The sequence below is a fragment of the Cygnus atratus genome, chromosome 5, assembly GCF_013377495.2.
Source record: "Cygnus atratus isolate AKBS03 ecotype Queensland, Australia chromosome 5, CAtr_DNAZoo_HiC_assembly, whole genome shotgun sequence".
Taxonomy (NCBI): Eukaryota; Metazoa; Chordata; class Aves; order Anseriformes; family Anatidae; genus Cygnus; species Cygnus atratus.
The window spans coordinates 56,581,171-56,608,383 of NC_066366.1; the positions used below are offsets into that span (position 1 = coordinate 56,581,171).

At 37.9% G+C, this 27,213-nt stretch overlaps 1 protein-coding gene across 1 annotated transcript; it reads left to right on the forward strand.

Moving 5' to 3' along the window:
* Positions 1 to 26,484, forward strand: ADSS1 (adenylosuccinate synthase 1). Its single transcript, XM_035551230.2, has 13 exons — positions 1 to 325; positions 13,583 to 13,685; positions 15,116 to 15,178; positions 15,958 to 16,008; positions 16,337 to 16,403; positions 17,561 to 17,668; positions 18,028 to 18,109; positions 19,102 to 19,228; positions 20,440 to 20,594; positions 21,730 to 21,854; positions 23,886 to 23,983; positions 24,475 to 24,624; positions 25,448 to 26,484. The coding sequence occupies exons 1-13, from the start codon at positions 140 to 142 to the stop codon at positions 25,498 to 25,500; spliced, it is 1,368 nt and encodes a 455-aa protein (XP_035407123.1). The 5' UTR covers positions 1 to 139; the 3' UTR covers positions 25,501 to 26,484.
* Positions 26,485 to 27,213: the final 729 nt, after the last annotated feature.

The following is a 27,213-nucleotide window of genomic DNA, read 5'->3' on the forward strand; positions in this document are numbered from 1 at the left end:
GGCAGGCAGCGGGCCCGCACGTCAGCGGGGCGGGCGGCGGCGGCGCCGTTAAAGGCCGGCGGCGGCAGGGGCTGTGCTCGGAGCCGGCGGCGGAGCGAGGCAGAGCGAGGAGGAGGCGGCGGCGGCTCCTCCGGCCACCATGTCGGGCACCCGGGCGTCCAACGACCGCACCAGCCACCCCGGCGGCGGCGGGCTCAAGCGGGCGCGCAGCGAGCCGGGCGGTAACAAAGTGACGGTGGTGCTGGGGGCGCAGTGGGGGGACGAAGGCAAAGGCAAGGTGGTTGACCTGTTGGCCACCGAGTCGGACGTGGTGTGCCGGTGCCAGGTGGGTCCCGGGCCGGCTCTCACCCCTTTGGGGTCCCCCTCGCCCCCTGTCCCTTGCTTTTTTTTCCCCCATATCCGTCCCTCCCGTCCTGCTCCGCGTCCCCCCGCCTTCCCCTCGCTTCCTGCCTTCTGCCCTCCCTGGGCCCCGCTGCTTTTTCCTCCTCGCCCCTTCCCTCCCTCGCCCCGTCCCCCTGCTCCCTCCGCCGGGGGCAGGCACCGTGCTCAACCCCCCCTGCCCCTCACCCCTCCCCGGCTGCGCATGGAAATGCCACAGGGGGGAAGAAAAAGCCCAGAACTATAAATAAAAACAGCTGACCCTCGGCGATAAGCGACACAAGATCCCCCGGGGGTGTCGGATGGCGGCCGCGGCTGGGGGAGGCCGGGCGGGCAGCCGGGGGTAAAAAGGCGTGTTTTGGGGGTAAAAACCTCCCTGCAGGGCCTCTTGGGGTGGGCAGGTCTCTGGTCCTTACACAGCGCCTGGAATTTTCTTCTAAAAATAGCCGCGAGAGGAGCGTGAGTGGGTAAAATGGCAAAAAGTTGTGTGAAAGTACAAGATTTTAACAGCTTGAAAGCAGGGAACGCTTCCACTGCCTTTGCTTCTGTATATTTCATTGGATATAGTGCTAGGGTTCTTAAAACCTTAATGCGCTTACTGCAAACTCAGTTAGCCACAGGAGTGATCACAAATAATTGCAATAATTTTTAAAAGAACTGTAGTCAAACATTCATCACGAACATATTAGACCAGTAATAGCTGGCCCTGCAATGATTTCAGTAAGCCATCTGACTACATTAAGAAGCACTCAGCTTACTTCAGCTCCCTTGCTATATGCCATGAAATGCATTGCTTCTGAATGCATGGTAGGTAGTGAAAAGCTACAGATATCCTTGGATCTGAGGTGATAAACCCAAGGACGTTGGTGTAATTAAGCCTATTGTATAAATAAATATTGCTCTGCGAGTTAAATATTTAGAAAGCAGAGGAGGTATTTTCAGTTGGAACATTAAACTCCCATAATCTTGAATCACCTTGGGGAGAAGTTGCCCTGCAAAAGTTAGCTGATGAATATGTATTAACAGGGCTATAGCAACTTTTCCATCTTTCTTTTTTTCTCCCCTTCCTCTAAGTTGTTGTTGCTGGGAATTTCCCTTACTCATAATTGCTTTGGGGAGTTTACAAGCCCTAGCAGCGGAGAAGCACTTCACATAGGCCGCAGTCATGTGTTTGCCATTACTACTGCAAGAAGTCGTATTGGCTCTTTTTAGGCTGTCTTCTGAGTGATGCCCTGAGGCTGCTTTTTCAAGACAGCTTTGCTGTCCCTCCAGAGAGCTGACTCACAAGCACGGCCCCAGGCGCAGCCACAGAAAACCAATGGAAGGATGCGGGGCTGTGTGTGCATGAGCGTGCTGCAAGGGTTGGTGTGTTAACAGCAGACTGGATGGTTTAGGTGACCTAATATGCCGCTGGGCACATCTGGATCAGCTTGCCGTTCCATGTCCGTGAGACCAGGATGGATGGAAGGCAGATAGATCAGGAGGACCTCTGGACTCTTTTCAGAACAGCGTTCGCTGATACAAATGCACACATCATGTGTATGAGAATACAATTGGGTTACTAATGCACTGATTTAACAGAAGCATCTTCATGATTAGAGTGTAGGGAAAAATGTACTTGAAACACTTGAACTTGTACTTGAACGCTTGAAAGTGGAGATTCAAGGAATTAATTACTTTGGAGTAGCAAAAATTGTACAACCTAAAAGCGATCTTTTAAAGTATTTACATGTTTTCTTTATACATCTGGCAATACAGAGGATGCTTTTTAAAAGGTGCTTCTTTAATAATTTAATACTTCATACTTTCAAAGACAGTCCTGCAAGTAGATAACAGTATAATTTTTGTCTTTGTTAGAACTTGGATAAAGGATGTGCATGTTTGTAAGCCTGTGAGTAGTACTAACTAGAGTTCTCTCAGTGGGGTAATGGTAGGTGATTATCTTACAGGAGCAACCAGTTTGAGGGGAATTTATTAATCATATTATTGACATCATTTAGAAAAACAAACAGCAACAACAACAAAAACCTTCAGCATTTGGGCCAGAACCTTGCTTATTTCCCATTCCTCCTGGAAACTAAGAAAAAGCTTTCTTCATGCAAGAATACTTGTCTACTGGAATAGATTGCTTAAACAAGAAACACTAAAGGCTCCCCTTACTAGAGATTTCAGAAGAAGCTCTCTCAGGAATTGTTGATGTCTTAGAATATGATGATTGACTAGGTTGGTTCCTGATGTCCCATTTGCTCCATTTTCTGAGACACTGATGGAAACAGTGTTCGACAGCATGTCTTAGTCCTCAGCAAAATGGAAATAGGGAAACTAGAAAATGAATAACTGAGAGGGAGATATTTATGTCTTTTAAAACATTGTCTCAACGAGGCTAATTCTTCACCACTGTAGGGTTCTCTTTGGTCTAACATTTTAAAAAGCTTTTTTTTTTTCTTCCCCTTTTGGAATAGAATTTAAGCTCAGGGCCAAATGGGAGTTTCAAGAGCTTTCTCAAAATAGTAGTTCCCTAATATTTCTACGAGAGGAAGTATAATTTTCATTAAATATTTCTCAAGTATTTTTAGCTTGTTGATTTAATGAAGAAAATCTGTTGCAGCTGGATTGCTGTGCAGGAAATGACCTGATATTTCCTGGGATACAGGAGGAAAGGCAAGCAAGCAAATGAGAACAGGGAGTCAGTCCTTCACAGGCACAAGGAAAGTTTCAAGTTGTGTTAAATAAAGAAAATTCAACATTAAACCCCTGGTATCTTTAATTTCCCTGAGTTTTTGGAATTTGATTTCAGGTGAATGGAAGATTCTCAGTTTGATTGCTTTGTTTCAGTTTTTCTCAGAACTTAGATTGTACGCAATCCAAACACAAAAAATTATGGTGTGTTCCATAGTTTATTTTTGATATTAGCAATACTGAAATGTTTGACTTAATCTAAATATAAAATTTTATCTCACCTGAAGAAATTGATCTCAATTCTCCTATATATTTGAAGCATTCTTTGTGTAAGGAGGATATTTCAATAACTTTAAAAGATCTCTGGATATTATCATAGATGATGCAGAATAGAGCTTCTTATAGGCTGGTTTCATAAAAACACCAGATATGTGGGCATGCTTTTTTTTTTTTCCCTAAACAAAACACAGAAAAGGCATTTCCAAATAAATGAGTAACAGCAGGCAGTTTAAGGTTGTTAAAGAACTGAGTAGGTTTCAGGTTATTAATGGAGAACATCAAGAGCATTTTTCCTCTAAATTGCTCTTTCAGCAGGTGAAGGCATTCAGAAACAGAACAATGACATGGTTAATATTTCTTCCTTATTTTGGCCTCCTGGGGCATAGAGCTGTCACATTATGCTATGCAGTGCTTTAAATCCCAGGTGTATTTTCAGCGAAAGGGTACAGTCAAAGTTCACCTGAAAATGTTACATTTTGCTGTTGGCTTTAGAAAGAGGTTTTGTGCACCTGTGTAAAGCTTTTAACTGTCAGAAAACAAGAAGATGAGTGTTCCAGTAGAAAACAAGAGAAAACATGAAGAGAAAAAAATCACTTTTTTTTTCTAGTCTTCTATTGTGTCGTAAAACAAGAAGCCCTAACTGGAGTTTAAAAAATCTGCATACATACAATCATGTTAACGAGGAGAGGCTTGGCCTTGCCTGAAATGTGGCTTCAGACTGTGTTTCCTTCAATGACAGCTCGCTGTCCAGACACTGTATGTCACAAGCTTCTTTGTTGTGTGGCTGCCTTCAAGATTAGAGCTTGTGGACCGACTTTTCTGCCTGTTTTTTAATGATGTCATTTTACAGATCTGGTTGAGAGCATGACCAAGCAAACAGTTGACTGTCACAGCTGCAGAGGTGCAGCTCCAGAGGCATCACTTAAATTACATTTGTTCCAAAAAATCATACATAGAACTACTGTAATAAGGTCACAGTTACTTGAAGGCAGCTGGCTGGCCATACGGTTCTAGCTGTTTCCTTAAAGGAAGCTGAAGCTTTGCAAGGTACATTTGTAATAACAAGTTTTCACTGAACATATTTACTGCATGGGTCTGTGTGCATGTGAATGGAAGAGGAAATAGCATGTATTGTCTTAAAAAGGTATGAAACGTACTACTCATCTTTGCCAGTAATGGTAAATTACTCATAAGATGCTTTCTTTTTTTATAATTAAGGTGTGTGCCAAGAATATCTAAGGGTTCCTGTTGTAATGGACAGTAAACAACTCTGCCTTTCCTGATGAAACTTTTATGTGCAATAAATTTTTTCCACATTTGGTTGAAAAACATTGGAGGAAAATGCTCCATAAACAATTCCATAAAACAAAATGAAGGGGAGGAAAGACAAAACAGTCTTCCAAAAGGTCAAAGTGAAAGATGCAAGAAATGCTGCTAATAAATTCTTAGGAGAGACCCTGTGATAGTAATCACTGTTTGCAGTGGATTTGATTTCAGTTACTGAACAGATTAGCAAAATAGCTGCAGTACAAATGCATGTCTTTCCTTTGGTTCATACTGAGAGCAGTAACAGTGAATCAGCAACGGAGACCGGTCCGAGAGTTTTAAAGGGTTTTCAAGTCATCATTTGGCACTGCTGTTCCAGTGCCGCCCAGGCTAACGCTGGATGTGTCAGACCCGTGACACTTGCAGCTTCTGGACGTCTGGAAACAATCTGCCTGATATTATCGGCATTCCCTTAAGAAAGGGCATTGAATAAAAACACCCACCAGCTTGTGAGAATGTGTTTGTAATAAGGAGGGTTGTTACTAGATTTGTTGAGCTTCTAATACCAATATGCTTTTAATTTTCACTCAACATGCAGTCATTTCTTAAAACATTGCCTCTACCCATCCCTGTTTGCTTTCAAGTTAAGAATTGCTTCAGTTTTAAAAAGGATCATCTGATCTTTTGAGACAGAGACAAAAATTTTAGTTGTATTTTACACTGAAGAAAAGCTGAGGTGATTGAAATGGGTACAGAAAAACTTTGTTATGGTCACTTGTGGTTGATTAATATGCAGTTATTTAGACAGAAAAGGTTTAACCAAGTCAGTATACACCAAGGATGCTGAGTAGTTTTCTTGGTGTAGTGGATGCTAACAAACAATGCTGAGAAGGGCTAAAGACATAAGAAAAGCATAAGGAAGTTTTGCAATGATATCTCAACCCCAAAATTAGAGAAAAATGTAGGAAAAAGATGTACCCAGTGAATGATACAAATAACTGTAGCGTATTCATAAGTTTCCTTATTTCCTTTTTCTAGTGAATGTAAATAACCATATGTACTAGAAATGGCACTTTGAGGAATGCAGAGGAATATACCATGGTCAAATGATCAAATAATGAAAAACAAACAGGCAGAAATGCCAGACAGTAAGGTTTCTTTTCAGTGATTTAGGCGTGAGACAAGAACGTTTCCTCTATTTCTCTGTTGGCTGCTTTGCCCTCTGTCAGCAGCACACATGTTGTGACTGTCCCTATTGATCCTGGGCTGCTGGGACTGTGCAGCGGGGTTTAAATTAGGTCACTTTAATGCGATGAGTACGTGCAGTTGCAGGGGCTTGTTGTCTACTGTTTTTCCTCTGTGTTTGTGTGTATGTGTCCTGTTGCTCTCCTTTAGGTGAGCTTTAACCCTGATATTTAGTATAATTCTTCCTGCAGAAAGAAGTAGTGTGTAAAGACTTTAATGTCCTAATCATTCAGTGCTTAATGCTCATCAGTAAAGGGACTGACCTTGGAGCCATGAGTGCACAGTGACAGTAGAACTGTTGTGTTTGATTTCAGTAATGTTTGTGAAGATTGATAATCCTGTTGACATGCATGAATTTATTTAGACATAGTAAGTAGTCTTTTGTAGGTTTCCCTGCAAAAAAGCAAGTAGGATTTATTTTTCTATTCAACACAGAAGGGAGAGAGCTCATTAAGTGTGAGCATTGGTTTCCTTAACTAAAATAAAGACCACCCTTTGAAAATGGAAATTCCCTGGTAAAATGCTTTATAAAATTTTGCTACCAAGTTTTATTTTTCATTTTACTTACGCCTAATTACATGCTACACTATATCATTTTAGAACAACATGGTGACATTGCTATTTTAAACCAGCCGCTGCTCTGCGTATCAGCGAGATCATCTCAGGACCACCAGGATTATAAATACTGTATGAGAAGGTCAGGTTTAAAGTTTCCAAATCTCCATAAGAAAGCTAGCTTAATTTCCAATCCCTTCATAAAACCTGATAAATTTATTATCCTTTGCAAGCATCGAAAGAAAACAGCTGAAAATTAAGATGAAATGACATCTGTTCTATTTCATTGCTAACTCACTAGCTGTTGCTGACTTGTTTACAGATATAAGAAAAGTTATGTTCATATCCTTGGGTCATATTACTTCCCACAGGGACATGACTACACTTCTTCAAAAAGAGAACTGAAGATGTGGAGACGCGTCTAGATTGTTCATGATTCTTTATTTTAGGATTCTGCTCACATTAGTCAGAAAGCCTTTTCCACTAGCATTTTCAATCTGTATACCTCAAATTAGTCATTTTCTTTACAGCTACTGCTGGAGTTCAGTTTGTGTTTTGTTGTAGCCGTCTGTCATATTAGATTTTTTTTTTTTTTCCTGGCTTGACAGAAGTTTAAGTTCAGTTTGAAAGAAAATAACTGGAGGTTAAGAATATCTAGTTTCCCTATGGATTTGCCTGATGATCAGCATCAGGAGGCGAATACCTGCAATTCAGGCCAGCTCCTTGTGACCACTCTAGTTTTAAAAAACCCTGCTCCCCAAATTCTTCTTGTCTAAGTGTACTTCTGATCATCCTCTAACCTAGCTCTTATCAATGGCTTTGGTTAAAAAAGAAAAGTTATGATCCTCTTCTTGGAACTGAGTTGGGGGCTCTTGGGTGGAAGTTCTACTGGAGAAGTTAGCAAGAAGAAACTTCCAGTAAAGGAAATGGTAAGCCTTTGTAGCAACCTCCCAACCTGAATGGGCAGCACTTTCAGTCATCTGGCAGAAGCTTTCACACACCCATGGTTTTGTGACATTACCTGTAAGTATAGGAGCATTCAAAGCACTTAAATGCATTATACAATCATTAGGGTTGGAAAAGACCTTCAAGATCATCTGGTCCAACCATCACCTTACCACCAATGTCACCCAATAAACCATGTCCCTGAGCACCATGTCCAGCCTTTCCTTGAACACCCCCAGAGATGGTGACGCCACCACCTCCCCGGACAACCCATTCCCATGCCTGACTGCTCTTTCTGAGAAGAAATGTCTCCTCATTTCCAGCCTGAACCTCCCCTGGCACAGCTGGAGGCCATTCCCCCTAGTCCTGTCACTAGTTACCTGTGAGAAGAGGCCAACCCCCAGCTCACCACAGCTTCCTTTCAGGTAGTTGCAGAGAGCACTGAGGTCTCCCCTGAGCCGCCTCTTCCCCAGACTAAACAACCCCAGTTCCCTCAGCTGCTTCTCACAGGACTTGTGGTCCAGGCCCTTATATTTGTCTCTGTGTTGGATTGTTTTTTAATCCGGTGATGTTCTAAACTCACGGTAGCATAAATCAAGAGAAATACCATGAGGGACCACGGCTTTACACTATTAAAAGTTCATGTAAAAGCCAGTTACGCTGGTAACACTTCACCTGCATTTATTCAAGTTAATTCCAGGCAATTGCTACTATAAATTAGAAATAGCCATCGTTTCATTAAATTGTAACAAGAAAGAGGAAACCATATATGTAATGGCGTTCCTTCTCTTTTATTCAAAATCATGGATAAAATGCTATAGACCCGAGGAAATTGCTCAGTCCAGTTGAAAAAACTGAAGCCTTTTTCCAGTTTCATACTATAATGAGAGGTGTTTGGCCTGCAGATGCAGCAGTATGTCAGAAATATTTTAGTTCCATGCAGATGGAATTGGTAGAGTTGGGACACTTCTTACAGAAAGAGGTGGCCGGGAATTGTGGCATTTATTTTCAGATGCAGACCTCCCAGACTGTTGGTTTGTAGCTGGAATTCAAACTCATAGATTAGAAATTCATAGATGATAATGCCAGAAGGGATCGTTCTGTAATCTTGTCCGACTACCAAGGACACAGTATTCCAGTAGCAGTTGCACCGCTGCCAAAAGGAGAAGTAATACAATCTCCCTACTCCTACTTGATATTCCCGCTTACACTTGCAAGGATCGCGTTAGGCATATCAGCCCGTGTGCCGAAACTGTGTTCGGGCACCTCCACATGCTTCCTAGCGCAGATATCCCATGTCCACTGTTCGGCATACCTGTTTGTTTCTTATTTATTTATCCTAAACGTGGTCATGACAAATTGTATGGTCATGACAAATTCACTGCTTGCACGGTTTGGCTAAGGAGTTCAGACCCATGTACTGTTGATACACCACTAAAGCGATTTTTGTGCCAGCTGCAAGTCGTCAACAATGAGTTTCTATTTTCCCCATGATATTGATTAACGTTGTTGACTGGCAGAGAACTGATCACTATGGGACCCATCAGAAACATAAATATTTAGTGCTCATCCTCTAGTTGTAGTTAGAGACTATCGGTCGGGTTTTAAGGAATTTTTTATGGGCTGTGTTGATTTTTGTATCAATCCAGCTTGTTAATCAATGTTCAGACATTGTGGGGAACACTGCATGAAGGAAAGGTGCAGTAACTAGCGGAAACCAGAAGAGCATCTGGAAACACTCCTCCCACATATGCAGAATGCATTCACTTGCACATTGGCACTGTGGCAAGTGCAGGCAGAAATTAATCTGAGCATCAGGACACGTTTCCGCCTTATTCAAATGTGTATTATGAGGCTAGGTGGGAGCAAAGAGTTTCTGCTGCAGGTACTGAACAGCCTCATTACTGCTCTGAATGGAAACTGTTTACACCTGGGGATATTTCAACTTCAGAGAATACAGGAGTTGATTTAAAAATAAAAAATAAAAATAAATCAAACCAGCATTGAAATGGCTGAGCACTATGGAAGGTGAATTTGTTTCTTAATATTTTTCGTAGGCTCTACTAAAAATAAGGTAAACTGCATGTTCTCCTGTACCAACCTGTTCATAATAATTATTAATTTCCTTAAAGATATTATTTATACCAATAAGTGGTTGGTAAAACTGGCAAGATACAATAGATTGAGAAGCTATTACATTCATGCAGTGGTTTTGTTCATGTAGTATAGAACAGTAATCAAAGTACATCACTTTTATACAATAATACAAAATCACAAATAGGTCAGCAATAAAAAAATTGGAAAAGCATTTTTTGAATAAACTAATGTAGTGGAAAAAATCACCATATAGGATTATTCTGCTCTGAAAGTAATGCTTAGTATGTTCCTTGTTGCTTGAAAACAATGTTACAGTTTTTTCCATTATCTTATAATCAAAGTTTATTTCCCACCTGGAATGACAGGCATTTAAGTTGCTGAATTTAAACCACTTTGCTGGTGGTCTGCTGGATTTTAGAAGAGAGGAGGTATGACTTAAAGCAGCACAAGGTAGTAGAGGATCCCTTAGACAAAATAAACTGAAATGGTACATTTTTGATGCTGTTAATAGAGCGTCAGCTTGTAGAGTTTTAAAAGTTAATAAAAACTCCGTTAAGCAATGCAGGTGCTTTCATAAAACTGAATATTAATATTCCACTGCAGGCTATGAATGACTTCAGTATAAGTTATTTTTTCCCTAGGCAACTGATTAAATTTAAACACCCACTAAATACGGTCAGAAACGAGCATTGTTCAGCTCTGGAACTTGAATACAGCCATGGCCGTGCAGTCAACCAGTATTCGTGGGTCTGGGCAGTGCTGACAAAGGAAGGGTTTCTGTGTGCTCTCTGGAGATAAGATTCCTAAATGACACCTATGACTGTTGTAAGATACCTATCATGTTATCTTCAGCATGCTTAATACTTTCTAGTTCTCAAATTCCATTTCATTGCTGGTGTTTGTTGCTGTAATTGATAGCCCCGATCCAATCTCATTGTTGAAGCCTCACCAGTGACTACAGCCTTTACAGAGCACCTAGTAGGTTTCTTGCATCTGGTACAGTTTTAGTAGTTGCTAGAAGTGCAGGTGGCTGCAAAACATGTTGGAGTTGCTGCAGGAAGGCTTCAGGTTAAAGGGGTACTGATGTTGTAGGTGTCATCCCAGTTGCACTCAACCTCTTGAAGCTTCAGCAGCTCTCTTAATGGTTCCTTTGGGGCACAGAACTCCCCGCACCATACTAGTTTAATGGGAATGCCCATGCTTCACAGATTTTGGAATTTAACACAAACCATTATTTCTGGTCATACCATGATTTCACAGTACAGATGATGCCAAAGTAGCACTGGTGATTAATCTGTCAGTTGTCGCCTTAACACTCCCATCAATAGAGAAGGCTTTTCAGAATCACAACAGAAGGCAGATATGACCTAGAAAAGTGCAAATGTTCAAAGCTGTATAAAATTCAAGTGAGACCAGTGGACAGTACTGTGATTCACGAGAGATTCTGTGAGCTGGGTCTGAGTATTAAATGGAAGCTCATCGTGCAGAGCTGGGTGCAGTGTGCTAGGTAGATCTCCGGGCCTTCGATCATGTAATGTTCCGATTAAGCCCGTGCAAGCTTTCAGGTTCCCCTTATATATACTTCATTAGAAAAAAAATGGCTCTCAGAACTTAGATAAAAGTAGAAAAGAAGTAGGTGTCTCTAACATCTGAGCTATTAGACTGGCAATATGTCATCAGAATATCTGTGGAACTCAATATGAGAAATATATCTAATTTACTAAGGTGACGAGGTAATAATTAGAAAGTATCCCATCAGACCAGTTACATTCTGGATGTTTGATCATGTCTGTTGGACTATTCGGTGCTCTGCTACCACTTTAATTGTATTAGTAGAAAAGTGTTAAATTGAGCTGTAAAATACGCTCAGTAGACACTTCTTCAGGAAATGCAGATGAACATGAGCAACAAACAAAAGCAGTTCCAGGGTTGTCAACTCTAGCTTTAGGTTAGAAAAGTTCTGTTTTGTAGGGTCTGTCACAGAATTCTTCATTTATATTTTCTGTCCAGAGGGACTGAAAGTGGCTTCAAAGATTCTGGCAATTACAGGATGCAATATATATATATATATCCGCTGATGTTTCTGTGCTTCAGCATTTTTTATATATGCCAGCTCTCACAGCTGACTGATTAAGAAGTTAAAATTAATGTCCCTTTTTAAGCATTTGCTAAAGAAAGAGACAGCATTTGTTTGGGCATCAGTTGTTCCGGAAACATTTGAAAATCATAAACTGTCTTTCATAAACATTCTCATACCATTATATCCCAGCTTCTAAAATTTTAGTATTTTAGAAAGCACTTTGATTATAATTTAGGAGTGGTTTTCTCTCAGATGGTGAATCCTCAAGCCATGATTTCATTTGTTCGTCTTCCTGTTGATTAACAAAAGCAGAATATAGTTATAGTATTAGTAGCAACAAATACTTTTGAAGGAACCAGGTTCCCCATTTTCTCAGGAAGCATGAAAATTGGTGTTTATAGCAGAGATTAAATCAGTGTTAAACCAGACTGAGTTCATTTCCATCTTGCTGCCTTCTATACGCAAACAGGAAAGGAAAGCTCATTGTCTCAATAGTTACTAGCTTGTTTCTTAAGCCCCATACCTCTATAATAAAATAAGTTAGTTTTCTATCACTACAATCCATCCAATCTCTGACCTTTTAATTATCATGTAAAGGAGTCTCCTGCATGATTTATTAGCCTGCTAGTTAGCTCAATACCTTTGACTGGATTCAGGTTCCTACGGCTGGCCTATTATATCTGATAGGCAAACTAAATACTGTGGAAGGTTCTGCTTTCTTCAGGATTCTCTGGACAAGTTATAACTCTGCATTAGCAAGACACTTTAAAGTCCTTCCCAGCCAAAGGATGACCTACCCAGATATTTGCAAAATCAAATGAAATTTGTACTCTCCCTTGGCACGGTATATTTTTAAACTTTACTGTTGACCTCGCATCTTCCAAAACATGAGAATTACTTTTGTCATATCTAAAGGCACTATTTCTTTCTTAATGTTAATCCCTACTTCTTTAAAAGTTGTTTTTTTTATAACCCATATCTTTTTTCTTTTTTTTTTTTATTATTGTGTTTCAGCATATACCCACATTTTGAAAGGAGTGTTAGTTGCTATTTTCCTGTACACTACATATTTTCCTGCTATTTTCCTGTACACTACATATGAGCAAATAGGCAAATGAGTAAATGAAACTTTGAATGAATGTTGTGTGATTAATTATTATAAATGAAAGCTCTGTGAGAAAGGACAGTTATATATCATTTCCAGTCATTCAGCCAACACTCTTTATTATTTGCAGATTATCAGGAACAGTCTCAGTTCTCCTTCTAGTAGACGCCATCATTTCAGACATTTCCACATCATTCAGACTTCATATCAAATCTACTAAGATTTGTAATAATTTTAAAAAATAGAAGGAAGTCCTGTAGCACCAGAGCAGACAAGCAGTCGGGTTTCCCAACCTTATCAGTAGAAGAAAAAACTACATCACTGTCAAAACAGCAGCAAGCATTATGTCTACTGATAAAACAGGATGTTTAATTTGTAAAGTTCTTTGCTGTTTCAGTTTCGATCATGGCACGACCTTTATTTATTCACTTCTTCCCAAGTCTGTGGTGTCTTACCACCATCTTTTAAAGCCTTATTGGTAAAAATCTGTTTCTTGAGAAAATAACAGCTCCACTCTCAGGTGTGGTAGATGATCATCCAAGTTAAGAATTGCAGCAGGCTCTGTAAAGGTGCGGTGATGGTGTTTAGTGGGATGACAGGGATACTCTGAAGCCACAAGGACTACACATTCCCTGCTTTTTCCATCTCGAGCACCTTGAGAAGTGGCAGCTGTTTTTTTTTCAGTGGGCAAGAAGAGTTTCCATTCAAAAGGAAATCCTGGGAGATGTAGGCTTAACCCCAAAGAAATGACCAGGCACAGAAAAGGGTGGGTTTGTGTGGGTATGCCAGAAATCTTTTGGCTTCGTAATTCTCCTGTCTGAGCCCTTTTTACAATACTCCAGTATCTCAAGAAACTATAAGGTGGAGAAAACAGTGACCTAAGACATAAACACATACAGTGCATTTAAAGTGAAGGTATAGGGTAACTAACCTTGTCTTTCTTTCTGTTGCAGGGTGGTAATAACGCAGGTCATACTGTGGTTGTTGATGGGAAAGAATATGATTTCCACCTGTTTCCTAGTGGCATCATTAATCCAAAGGCAATTTCTTTCATTGGTAAGACAAATTTGGAACTTACTTAATGAAGTAATGCTTCAGAGCAGCTAGCTACAACCACAGTTTATAGTAGCAAGCAAAGAAAAACATAGAATTCACTTTAGCTTCGGTTGTTTGACTTTGCATTTCACTGCTGCTTTAATATGAAGTAATTCTACATTGTCTGCTGCTAGAAAACAAGCTAAGAATCCCCCTCTTTCCATCATGTTGTCCTTTCTTATACTTTGTTATAAACTTGGATCCTGCCCTCTACTTCTTTTTTCCTGTCATAATTTCAGAAATGTAAATGCTACACTTTGAGAACACAGAAAACAACTAAATAGGCTAAATAAATAATATTATGTACCCCCTGGCATCCACTTGTTGACTTTCCAGAAATAGGCCCCAAGATATAGGGCTCTTCCTTGGAAGGTCATCATCCAGTCTTATTTATTTATATATATATAAATTTGGTTCACATTACAAACTGTTTTAAGCTGATGTTACATTTCACTGTAATGATGTTTGTTGCAAATAGCATCATTAAAAAGCTTGTTTTGCTTACTGGGCATTTACCTCATGTTTAAGTGGTAGGCAAACTGAAAGCTTAGACTTATCCAAAATTATGATGCTTTCCAAAAGAAAAAATGCGTACAAAATGTGCAAGAAGTGAGTGAGTGTATTTCAGTGAGTCACAGATCTGTAATTTGTTTTGTTCCATTTGATAATTTCAAAATGGATGTTTGAAATAAATGAAACTTCTTTTTTTTCATTCTGCTAAGTATGGCATATTATTTGGCTTTCCAATTTACTCTCTTGTCAAGTAGTAAAGAGTGTAACTAAGTTACCCTAAATTTAGGCAGAGACTGTTTGCAGATATTTCTGTTCCCGAGAAGGAAGTAGCAGCTGTTTTCAGCCCACTACACCATTAATCCTCCACATCTCATCAGTTCTGTATTGCTTGTGGATCTTAAATTGTAGCTCAATAGTAGGGAGAAGGCGTTGCTAATGTGTTACAGCACTGGTTTGAGCTGGGTTTGAGATAAATACATGAATTCTGAGGAAAATCTAAATACTGGCACACAGACGTGTCACTGTTACAAGGCCACAGACTTCTTTGAGCTTTCAGCAGTGAACAATGGCGACTAAATTCCTTGTTCAGAGTCCACCACAAACAACAAAAAGAATCTGCTTAAGTCAGCTGACTTTGGATCAGGCCCTATATTCAAACCTGAAATAAGCAAGTTCTGTTTTTTTCTAATCTTAGCAGATGTGCAGTTGCTTACCCAAAGTAAAGATTTATCAAAAAACCCTCTCAAGATCACATAGTGAGAAATGTCAGAAACTTAGTCCTCCTTTTTAAATAAAATTTCAGACAGCAAGTATTTGCATGCATTGCACCCTGAGTATTTTATTGCTTGCTTTAAAATAAATCTTTTGTGTTCCCAAAGGTAATGGAGTGGTTATACATTTACCAGGCCTATTTGAAGAAGCTGAAAAGAATGAGAAGAAAGGTTTGTATCAAGTAATTTAACCTTGCTTGACATTGTCAGCCAGGTTGAGGTTTTTTATTAAGCCGTGGTTTATTACCATAAATATTCAGTGTGATAACATTCTGGATTTTAAATAATGAAGAGAGCGGTATTAAAAATTGTGTTATAGTCTTCAAAGAGATTTTCAAAAGTAATCTTTTCATGGGTTTTCATAGCGATATGTGACATTTTAAACTATATCAGATAGAAAATAAAATCCTTAAGTGTGTTGCAAAGCTACATTTTACCTCAAAGGGTAATGATTTAACCAAGAGTTTCTTCGTCCCTGTTTCCCCAGGTGAATACAAAATCCTGCTTTGAGCAAGGGTTTGGAGCAGATGACCTTCTGAGGTCTCGTCCATTTTAAATTGATCTATGATTCTTTACGTAAATTCTCTATTTGCTAGGCACAAATGGAGTTTAAGTGTTTTATCATATAGCAAGTTAAACGAGGATCATATTTCCTTATAAACTAGATGAATCTTTTCAAGAAATGTGTGTAAGCCATAGCATTCTGGTGTTCAAGGAGAACAAATAGCTTAGTCCATACCAACATGGGAAAGCTGAAAAAAGAAAATGCAAAGCTTGTTACCAAAAATTTGAGAGTCATTTATGTGTTACTCATTTTGTCTGCAGTATTCTTCAGAAACTAAATAAACTAGGAAAAAAGATAGAGGAAAAACTCAAAGTAAATCTACAAGTTTGACCAGTCAGAGCATCTGAAATCCTACTTCTTTCTTTATATACTTTTTTTTTTACAGGTTTAAAAGATTGGGAGAAAAGATTGATTATATCAGATAGAGCACATATAGGTAAGTGATGATTGAAGGGTAAAGATAGCTAAGCTACCATTTTAGAGTTATGTTGGAATTACATTGTTTCTCTACAAAGCAGGCATGCATTTCATCTAATACGTCTTGATTCGTTGTGTATCTGAAATATAACAGGATTTGTACCTACTAAAGAATGATGCTTTACATGTTTTCATAGTACTAGCTTTGTTTTCACATGAGAAGTCCTTGAACTGTTGTTAATAACAAATTGAAAACAAAATTAGTTCTGAAATTATAGATGTCTGTGATTTAAAGAATGCTTTTCTCCTTTGGTCTGCAGTTATGTCTGTTTGGTTTTCCATTTCAGTGTTTGACTTTCACCAGGCAGTAGATGGGCTCCAGGAAGTGCAACGTCAAGCACAAGAAGGAAAAAAGTAAGTATTTTCAGCACCTTCATATCATTAATAATAATTTGGAAAACAGAAAAGCAATATATCTATAAAGAGCCTTGCTGATTTTATTAATTCTGTAACTCTATTCTGTTCCTACATATTTTAGTGTATGAATTCTGAGGTATTACTGAGGATATAAATTCTTACTTCCATTTCCCGGTTCTCTACAACATATAAAGACATTTTCAAATTCCTAACAAATCCTCTAATCTCATTTGCTTTAAAGTGATGCTTCCAATCCTCTTTAATATCAGCTAGTGATGCTTTTTGAATCGGGTCTGAAGTGTTGGCAAGATTAGATTACACACTAGTAATTGTTTAATGTATATTCAGTTATAGTTTGTGGAGATATTAGTTTCTATTTTAATCTTACACAGTATGTAACTATTCGTACTTCATTATTCTGGTTTCTGAAAGAACAAAGGTTTATGTGAACACACTATTTTTCTGCCTGTTAGTCTCCTATTAATGTTGATCCCATTGGACAATTTCAACCAATCTTAACATACAGAGGTCTCAAAATTATATATTTCTAAAATACACATGAAAATAGGCATGCAGATAGGAAAGCAGCTTCATTTTTGTCCTCATCAAGGTAAAGGCTGCAACAAGAGTTCACAGGGATATGCATGGTATAAATAATGATTTGGATGGAGTCTTACTCAAAAAGACTACTGGAAACAAAGCCATAGGAAACGAGTTTCATCGCTCACAAACTGGTTGTTTACAATATAGGCAGTGCTGCAGCTGTGACAATGACATTTGTTTCCTTTCCTTCTTAGGAAGGGACTTAGTAGTACTACAGGATAGCATAGTAACCATCATTGCTCTGTTAAAATCTGTATATACACACACGCTCTAGACTCAGCTTGTTTCAGCCAGATCCAAGGCTTAATGGTATACTGCATACCATTAATATTAGCAATATTTATGTAAATCCACTGGAGCACGAAAGTTGCTTTATACTGACTATTATAGAATGTTAGTGACTGTTTTTTTGTTTTTTTTTTTTGTCTCAGAACTTCTGCCCAGTATATAGAGTACTGAAGAGCTTTAACAAATTAATTGGCATAAAAATATTTTTGCATATGTTAATAGATGTTTGGTTGTGGTTTTTGTTTTTGTTTTTTTTCAACTAGTATTGGCACAACAAAGAAGGGGATTGGACCAACATATTCTTCCAAAGCTGCACGAACAGGTCTTCGAATTTGTGACCTCCTTTCTGACTTTGATGAATTTTCTTCAAGGTACAACTATTTTCTTTTCTAAATATTATGTTAGTCGTATATTTTGGCTGGCAGATTTACTTTTAAGGAGATGTTTATAAAAATGTGTCTGAATTTTGTATATAAATTATCTAGAAGGAGAAGAAACTGGAAAGAATGTGTATGTGTGTATTTTCTGTACTTCTCAGAGTTTTTTGTCATTTAAATTATAATTTTATATGTTGGGAAATGCACTGGTTGAGGTATCAAAGTTCTGTGTATTTTCTCTATATAACTGTCAATGTATACACTGTATAATATAACCTCACATCTTGCCAGAGGTTCTATGAACAGTAACTTAAAGACTGTTCTTCATAGATACAATTTTGAATATTTTACAGATTTAAAAACCTGGCACAACAATACAAGTCAATGTTTCCAACATTGGAAATAGATATAGAAGGACAACTGAAAAAGCTAAAGGTAAGGATATAGCACTTAATATTTGTTCAGCTTTGAGTGAAACTCAAAAAAATATTTTAAATTGAAATTAGAAAAAAACACTATTTTTTTAGTTAATTATTATTGCTGATAAAATAATTAATTTAAATGACAAGTGTATATGTTAAGGAAATATATGTTTTCATTATTATAAAACCTTTTTAGTAGGAGTAACTGTTTCATAATAGAATGTTCTGTTGTGGGAATTAAAATACATTTTGTAATTAATGTAATTATTATTCTCATACAATGTTTTACTTTTTAAACTCCAAATAACTGTGTTAAAGTAGTCAAGAGAATGCAGAGTGACACTTGCAGTTAGTGGTTTCATTCTGGCCATGACTGATCTAGGCTACCTGAAAGACTTCCATACTTACTGAAGAATTGTTTGTGGAATCTGTGTTTCAAGATCCTGGTGTTATTTATAAAAAGACATTTTTCTTATAAATCCAGAAGAGCTGGTAAAACGTCTTTGAATATGTAAGAAAAAGATACTGAAAGAATATCTCTTAACTTCCCCAAGTTTTGTCTGGTACTTGTTCAGAGCTAATACCATACCTTTAAAGATATTTTTTTAATACTCATGGGAAGTGTTTTGTTTTGTACTGTTTTTCCTCTGGAGCTTGAATTATTTCTAAGTCCCAGTGTCTATTATTTGTCAGTGTGTCTAGACTATAGTACATCAAGAAAATGAGGTAGGCATACATCATCTCTGTGAACAGAAATGGTATAGAAATTATGGCATTCCAATGCCAGAACAAACTATGTTTTCTTACGTGACTGGTTCAATATATTAATTTGTTTTTAATAGACTATAAGCTAATCTTTGAAATTTTCAGGTAAAAAACAGTTAGTGAAGCTGGTATATTAGGGTTTTTCTCAATGTTTCATCTTTCAAAAGTGATCACAGTGTTCCCTCCAGCCATTCAGGTAGCGTTATCTGGGAAAGTTGACATTTACACTCAAATTTGCAGGGATATGCTGAAAAAATAAGACCGATGGTTCGAGATGGCGTATATTTTATGTATGAAGCTCTACATGGCTCCCCAAAGAAGATCCTTGTTGAAGGAGCCAATGCAGCACTACTTGATATTGACTTTGGTAAGTTAAATTGTAAACTCGGTTTAACTCCTAAGAGTGTAGTTTTATTTTGATTTGTGCTTATATCTTCTTTGTAAACAGTAGGAAAATAGGGACACAAAATAATCTTTAATAGGATCAGGTCTCCCAAAAGTAAAAGACAGTAAGGCAGAGATCATATCATTAATAGGATTAAATGCTGAGGGTTTAAATATTGATTTTTATTGAAGTTTTATTCCAGTGGAGTTGAAATTTCCCTCTTAGATATTCATGTCTTTATCACTTCTAAATGGTTGTGCACCGTGCCATGCAGCTAGCCCACTGCAGCATTGCTGAGAGTAATTCCTTTGCTGTGGAGAGAGGATTAAACCAGTGCAGATAACCTGTAAGCCTAGTTTCTTCAGTTATCTCTCCTCTGCTCTCTTACCAAAAGTCTAATTAAACTACTTAAGTCTCCACAAAGGGGAAACAGAGCTGGAGAGATGCTCTGATCCAAAGTCACAGTGTAGAGATCATGATTAGCCTCCTAAGGTGTAGCAAATTTGCAGCAGATACACAGAGCTACTTGTGTAGGGCACTGGGAATGTCAGATTGTGACCTTTACACCAGGCTGTCTGGGGATGTTGCAGAAATACTTTCTGTGACACATAGGGCGGTGAAAAAAGCTTTACACAGCAACAGCATCCTGTAATAGATCAAGTGTCTGATGGAAGTAGTACTGAGATGCTTTTAAATTTCTCCCTCGTGGGCAGTCCTCAATGAGAGCTGCAAAGCATGAATGCAAAATAACTTGTGCATTGTAACAGATCACACATACTTGATCCCTCATGTGTAAGAAAGTAGTACATTTTCTTATTTGGCTGTGTGAAGTTCTTGATCACTAATAATAAGTTTATACAAAAATGCCAGGATAAGTCAGCTATTTGACTGGAAAAAGTCATTCGTTTGTGGGGTGGGGGTTGTCTGTGGAGCTTTAGAAATCTAAATACATATCATTCACTACAGGAGGAAGCAATCTGGGAAAGAACAGCTTAATTTGTTCTCTTTAGGCAAAATGGGGGAAAGTAGTAAGGAGGATGTACCCTCGGCTTTGACTGCTATTTCAGTTCAGCTTTAAAGCCAAACATACAGATGAAAACCTCCTTGAAAGGAAAACCTTCTCATAAAGGCAAGTCAGTCTTAGTTTCTTTTCATTGCTGAAACAGGGTTGTGCTGTTTTGTTTTTCTGACAGGCACGTATCCTTTCGTGACTTCATCGAACTGCACTGTAGGTGGTGTATGCACTGGACTTGGTATTCCCCCCCAGCACGTTGGTGATGTGTATGGCGTGGTGAAGGCGTATACTACTCGGGTGGGAATTGGAGCCTTCCCAACTGAGCAGATTAATGTAGGTTTACTGTTACAAAATGTAATATATACAGTTGCCAAGAAATAAGTTCAAGGGGTAAGGGTGTCCTGCCAAATAAATAGGCTCTATAACAATGCTAGGCTATTGCAATCATGAAGACAGGAGTTGCCTGATAAACTTCAGGCATTTTTCTTCAGAGGAGAGAAGCACAATCATGGTGACATTATTTTGCAGTGACAGTTCTCTTGCAGTGAATGATATGAAAACAGATATCATCATTGTATGTAGTCTAGTTAGGTGCATTTCAGTGGGTTTGTTGTACACTGGAGCTGTCAGTGCATCTCAGGAAAGCTTAAATTACAAGATAGAATTTATGAGCTTAACAGCCTTTGTTCCATATGATGTACTGAATAATTTTGGTGTGTGTCAGCCAGTCATGCACAAATTCATCAATAAAAAGAGGGGGACAGATTTTGATTCTTTTAAACTCTCTATTATATTTTCATTATCACGAAACCGGAAAGCTCAGGATGTTGATTAGAGCCATACACACAGCATTCTCCAGGTCAGTGATCTGAATTTGATTTAAGGATGTAGTCACTAAAATCCATTCTCTAATGGCTGCAATTGAATTGATGGTATCCTTTAGTCTTATAGATCATGAATGTGAAGTTTTCTTAATTTTTTTTCCATGTTGTAAAAATTGCCAACCCAAACAGAACAGTTGGCGTTCTCATATTGTGGTAGAACCTAGGACCTCTAGGCATGAACAAAGCATCTATTATCCTAGATATTGTACAAGCATTGGTCTGTCCCGAACATGTACAGTCTTACCCCTGAAAACGATAGATGCCAAAAGACAAGACTGAGAATATAAATGCAAGCTCATAAAAGAAAAAAATAGTTATATTAAATAAGTATCTTGGAAATAAACATCTTATGTGTAAGAGGTTTTACTCTCCAACTAAGTCACATTCTAAGAAAACTTTTTTTATTTTATTTTTTATATTCTTTTGCTTTTCCACAAAAAAAGCCTTGGGATTAAACAACTGTATTTTTCTTGCTATCAGTCTGTATTTGTTTATATTTTCTTTTCTTGCTATATTTGTTTATATTTTCTTTCCTTGCTATTTTTCAGTGAAATACCATCATCATTCTTCCTGTCTTCTTGTAGGAAATTGGAGATCTTTTACAGTCCCGTGGCCATGAATGGGGAGTAACAACAGGCAGAAAGAGACGCTGTGGCTGGTTAGATCTTGTCATTTTGAAATATGCTCATATGATCAACGGATTCACTGCGTAAGCATCACAGATTTTGCGCTACATTTGGAAGTGATTATTTTGTGCTTCGCAGAATAAATATGTAGGTAACATTAATATAAGTCAGTAAAGTGTTACATTTTAAGCAATTAAATAATTCACAGCGGGCAACTGAAAATTGTCTTAATGATACAATAATTGACAGTCGGCAAATGAAAATCGTCTTTATGCTAATAATAATTTTATCTCCTTAGACTTTTTTTTTCAAATGGAGTGATTTCACATCATCGTAAACATGATTTTTTTCATACATGTTTTCACTTTACTTGCATCAGATGACCAGTGTAGTTTGGATCAATACAACAGTTTTTGCACAAATTGTTTGCTTTTCTTGATCCAGTGCTTTTTTATTGACTTATTTAAAAACCATTGGTTTTGAGTTTTGGTTGGCTCTAGTGAATCAGACTTGTAGGACCCATTGTGCATCATTCAGACACATTACCTCTTTAAGTGAAATAGGTGGGATCACACAGTGTACAGTAGTTGGCACAGCTCAGACAGGTTTGTTTACCTAGAAAGGTGTATTGTCTTAATGTATTATAAATGCTGTTGTTAATGGTCTGAGCTTTTATTTTAATTGGGACTGAGTGACTTATTTGGTTGATGAAATATATTTTCAATTATAAAATAATTTGAATTGATATTTTAAAGGAAAAGTGGCTGTTTAAAGGAACTGGTCTAGACCATAATGCCATCAGGCTAGCTTATGTCTAATGCTGGTAACTATAGTGAGCCATTAATTTAAAGCTGATTATCAATCTGTATTTTCAGAAAAAGTTGCATTACAGTTGTGTTCATAGAAGGTGTAGACTTACTCTTTGCATTCAGGCAAATTGTTTATGTATGCAGACACGTTACTGTGGGCATTTCAATATTTTATAATCTGAGGCTTAACTGGTGTTGTTTATGCTGCTAGTGCTACAATGAAACAATAAGTATAATGATCTTTGTTCATTAATTTATCAGAAGGGTTTTTAAAATCTTTTTTTTTTTGCTTGAATTTATATTTTGCTTTTTGTTAAAACAGCTCTGGTTTATGTTGGAATAATTCTTAGGAGAATACTGTATTTCCTTCCATTTCAGTTCTATACAATTACTCCATTTCCATCAACAAAACTGTTATGTCTGGTAACTCTGACACTTAAAAACAGGGGAGATAAAATCTTGGAAAAAAAAGCTGAAGAACTAGCTCTATGTTGCTTCTTTCCCCAAAGTTGGTCTTGTTTACTCATTACATTCAGCATATACTTACTGGGCACATACAGCATGGGCTATATATGCATAAACTTGGCCAAATCCTTCTCTATTCATGATCAGTCAAGGCCTGGTATATTGTTTCTAGAGGATTTGACTAGTTTTAAAATGCAGTTTTATTCCGAGCAGTGACTGCTATGATGTCTTCTTGAGGTTCCGTTTTTGTCTTCCAATATGCTCATTCAAAAGATGGAAAAGGTTCATTAAACTGATGACACTGATAGCTCAGACAGAGTACTGAAAGTAAGACTCAGATCTTCCCGACTGTACTGAATACAAGCATAATCTGGCATCTAAAACCATGTGAAGTCTGTTTTAAAAGTGTAATTTAGTAAATAAGCTTGTCTAATAGTTGTTGTGAATCGGGAAAAATAACAGAATTAATTACTATTGGTGACATAAAGTGACGTGCCAAGGTACACACCCAAACTAAATCCAGTAAGTAGCACTTTTACACAGTCAATTTGCATTTTAATGCACAGAACTGAAAACTCTGCACCTGTATGAGCAGCCAAGCATTTGGAAACGCATCTTAGTAACTCAGTCATGTATTCATCCCAGAGGCATGAATTCAATTAACAATGTTCATATTTGTATATTTTCTGCTACTGGGTTGCCTGAGTTGGATCTCCAAATATAGAGCTAGAGGGAAAACAAACAAACAAACAACAACAACAACAGGTGGAAGGGATTGAAGAGGAAGATGACTGAAATATTCATCATGTGTATGACTCTAACCAATGTTTTTCTGTGCAGTTTGGCCTTAACAAAGCTGGATATTCTTGATGTCCTTGATGAGATTAAAATTGGTGTTGCTTACAAATTGGGTGGAAAAAGAATTCCATATTTTCCAGGTATGCTATTAAATATCTATGTTCATTTTTCTCTTTCCTGCCTGTTAAGTTGTATATGTTGGGAAAGACTGCTTCTTGAAGTCAGGCTTGATTTCTTTTTTTTTTAGACCTTGTTGTAGAAATTTTATTATGCACATGTGTGCAAATCTGAACCAAAATTGGAACTATTCTAAACTTCAAGTAAATTATTTCCTCAAGAATACTGCTGTAGTTTACTGACAACACAGAGTACATCTTAAGGTTTTGACAAGAGGAAATTGGATTACTGGGTCCTCTTGAATCAAAGTTATCTTCCCAATTAACAGAAATTAATCTAAATTAAGAATGATTTAACTAACCAACCAGTAAAAATCCTGTGAGTTTTTGTTTTTTTGTTTTCATTTATCTATTTTTAAATGTTGTCAAAAAATCTTGTTGGTCAAGAACCATAAGTGTGCTCTGTTAAGGTGTAGTAGCTAAACTCAGCTGTGATGAAAATTCTTCTCCCACAGCTAATCAAGAGATATTACAGAAGGTGGAAGTAGAGTACGAAACAATGCCTGGGTGGAAGACTGACACAACTGGTGCACGAAAATGGGAGGACCTCCCACCCAAGGCCCAGAATTACATCCGATGTGTGGAAAACCACGTTGGAGTGCCAGGTAAATCCTTCTGCAGACGTACACGTGAGGATGCCACAATACACAGAAAAAGCTATGTCAACGCATGCAATTCATTAGTCAGGGAGCGGCCTGATTTGGGCAAGAGGTAATGGAAGTGTCTGTGGTTGGGCTGATGATGGTAAATGACACCTTGCCAAGAAGGTACAAAGGGCGATGTTTTGCAGGCTGCAGTGTTGCAAACAACTCCAAGCTGCTGCCGACAAGAATTTATGCAGAGGAAAGATGAACACATACTGTTCTTGGCAAAGTGCTGCCTTCTGACAGTGAAAACTTAGGAATCTCTGCACCATGCTTCAGTGCATAGTTAGTCTAATGTCCTCCCTTTACTAGTCTCTTCATTTTGCTTCCTGCACTGCATCACTGTTTGAACATAGACTTCTCTCTACTTTTAATTTTTGGCCCTCTTCCACACTTCTCAGTGTAAGGAGATAAATGTGTAATGGCTACGTGACTATTTAGCCCAATTCTTCCACTTGGGAAAATGAGAATCTTAGCAGGTGTTTAGCTATACATCGTATCACTCAAGATAATGAGAGTTAAACCTGCAACAAACAGGCTTGACCTTCTCTTAGGTCTTCCATCTGCAATGCTTTAATTATTTTGTGCCTTCTGAATACAGTATGTATGCATCTAGTCTGGTAATGCAACAGAAGTAAAGTGATTTTTGGATGGTAAAACTTCCTGGCAATGTATTTCAGCACAGAGTTGGCTAGTTTGTTTTGAAGCATAATAAAACACTACCATTCATTCATTGTATTTACTCTCAGTAATTCTTCTAATAGATGTTTTTTTTCCTCCCTAGTCAAATGGGTCGGAGTTGGAAAATCAAGAGAGTCAATGATCCAGCTGTTCTAAACAAAGGAAGAACTTCAGTGATGAGAAGCACAGTTCAGTGTTCATCTGTTCCTTACTGCTGCTTCTTCAAATGGAGACACTATGTAAAACCAACATGTTCTTCTAGGAATTGAATAGAAACAAAATACGTATTCTGCATTGTACCATTTTATTTATCTTAATGTCTCAGCACATTCACTGTAAAATCTACTTGGTGGCCATCATCAAAAAAAAAGTGCATAACGAAGTAAGGAAAATATATATTTTAATTTGAGCCATGTTACTATTCGAAAGACATCCAGAGTTATTCCTTCTTGCTGAAGCTGGTATTAAACCTTTTCCAGCAGTTACTGGGTGACTTTAGAATTGTGAAGATTGCATTTATTCTTCAGGTGTTAAAAAGTCTGTGTCTTTAGATTGGCAGTAATAAAAGAGACACTGTGTACTTAGAGTGTAGGATTATACAGATTTTCAATTTATAAAATACAGTAAAGTTAGGTAGGTATTTTTGACTGCACAAAGCAAAGCAAATACAATTATCTATAATTTTTATATAACTATTTTTATAAGAGCCCACTAAAATGTATGGAGAGAAGCTAAAGTATTTTTATCACAGAGCCTATTCTAGTAACTGAAGTTACACCTGCAGAGGGGCCAAGCTGGAGAAAGTTGACCTAATAATTATTTCAAATACCCTGTGTACTAACAGGCAGTCCCTGTGGAGACTGTCAGATGTGCAGTCTTCATTTTATGCAGTAGGTAAGGAGTGAATGAAGATGGAAGGAAAGGTCCTCAGGGTACAAAACACATGGGGAGAGTGGAGCCCAAACAACACATTGTGTTTCCTCAGTGAACCTGAGATATTTCTTCCTGCTAATGCAGTGATTGTAATTTCCAACGTTTTACTGTAGTTATCTGTTGAGGATCTTGGGACTTGCGGCTCTGTATGGCACACTCGCTTCCACAGCTCCTATGTTTCCAAGAATAAATCAATGCATGACTTAACGATGACTGCTGCAGTATTTACACCCCTCACACATTTTGACCTTCCTCAGCAAAATGTAATACCTAATAATAGAAGGGGATGACATATGGCAGCCAGGGTTCAGACATGTAGAAGCCATGGATAAGTCCCCAGAATCTTCAAGAAGGTTGGATTTCTTTGTGGAACTTCTATAATGGCTATATTGCAAGAGCTCTCAAAAAAAGACCTACCTCTTGTAGAGGAAAAAGAATACACTAGAAGCTGAGTTATTCCATAACTGGAATTTTCAGAGTAGTTGTTACTTTTCTATATATGTCTCAGAGAGCTATAACAATATTTTTGTATCATTCCCTGAGGCTGTGGAAAAAGGCATCACAACCAGTAATGTCATTATGTAATGTGTGAAAATAATCCCTTTTCTGTGATAGTAACTCAAAGGATACAAGACAATAACATTCTTTGCATCAGAGATGGGGAGAAACAAAAACCTATCTTGTGTAACTCATGTTCAAAAACATTTGTGTTAAGAAACAATTGCAAAAGTACTGGCGTAAGCACATAGCATGCACTTATTTTAACTCTTTACAGATGTGTTGCTGCTGGTAGGGCAGAATTTTTACACCTTCTCTCTGCAGTACAGTCTCTTCCTACCCGGTTCACCACAGACTATGCCTTCATGCCTTAATCAAATACTTAACATCTAATAAAAAGAGCCTAAAGCTGTGAATCCAGAATTCAGCCACAATTCC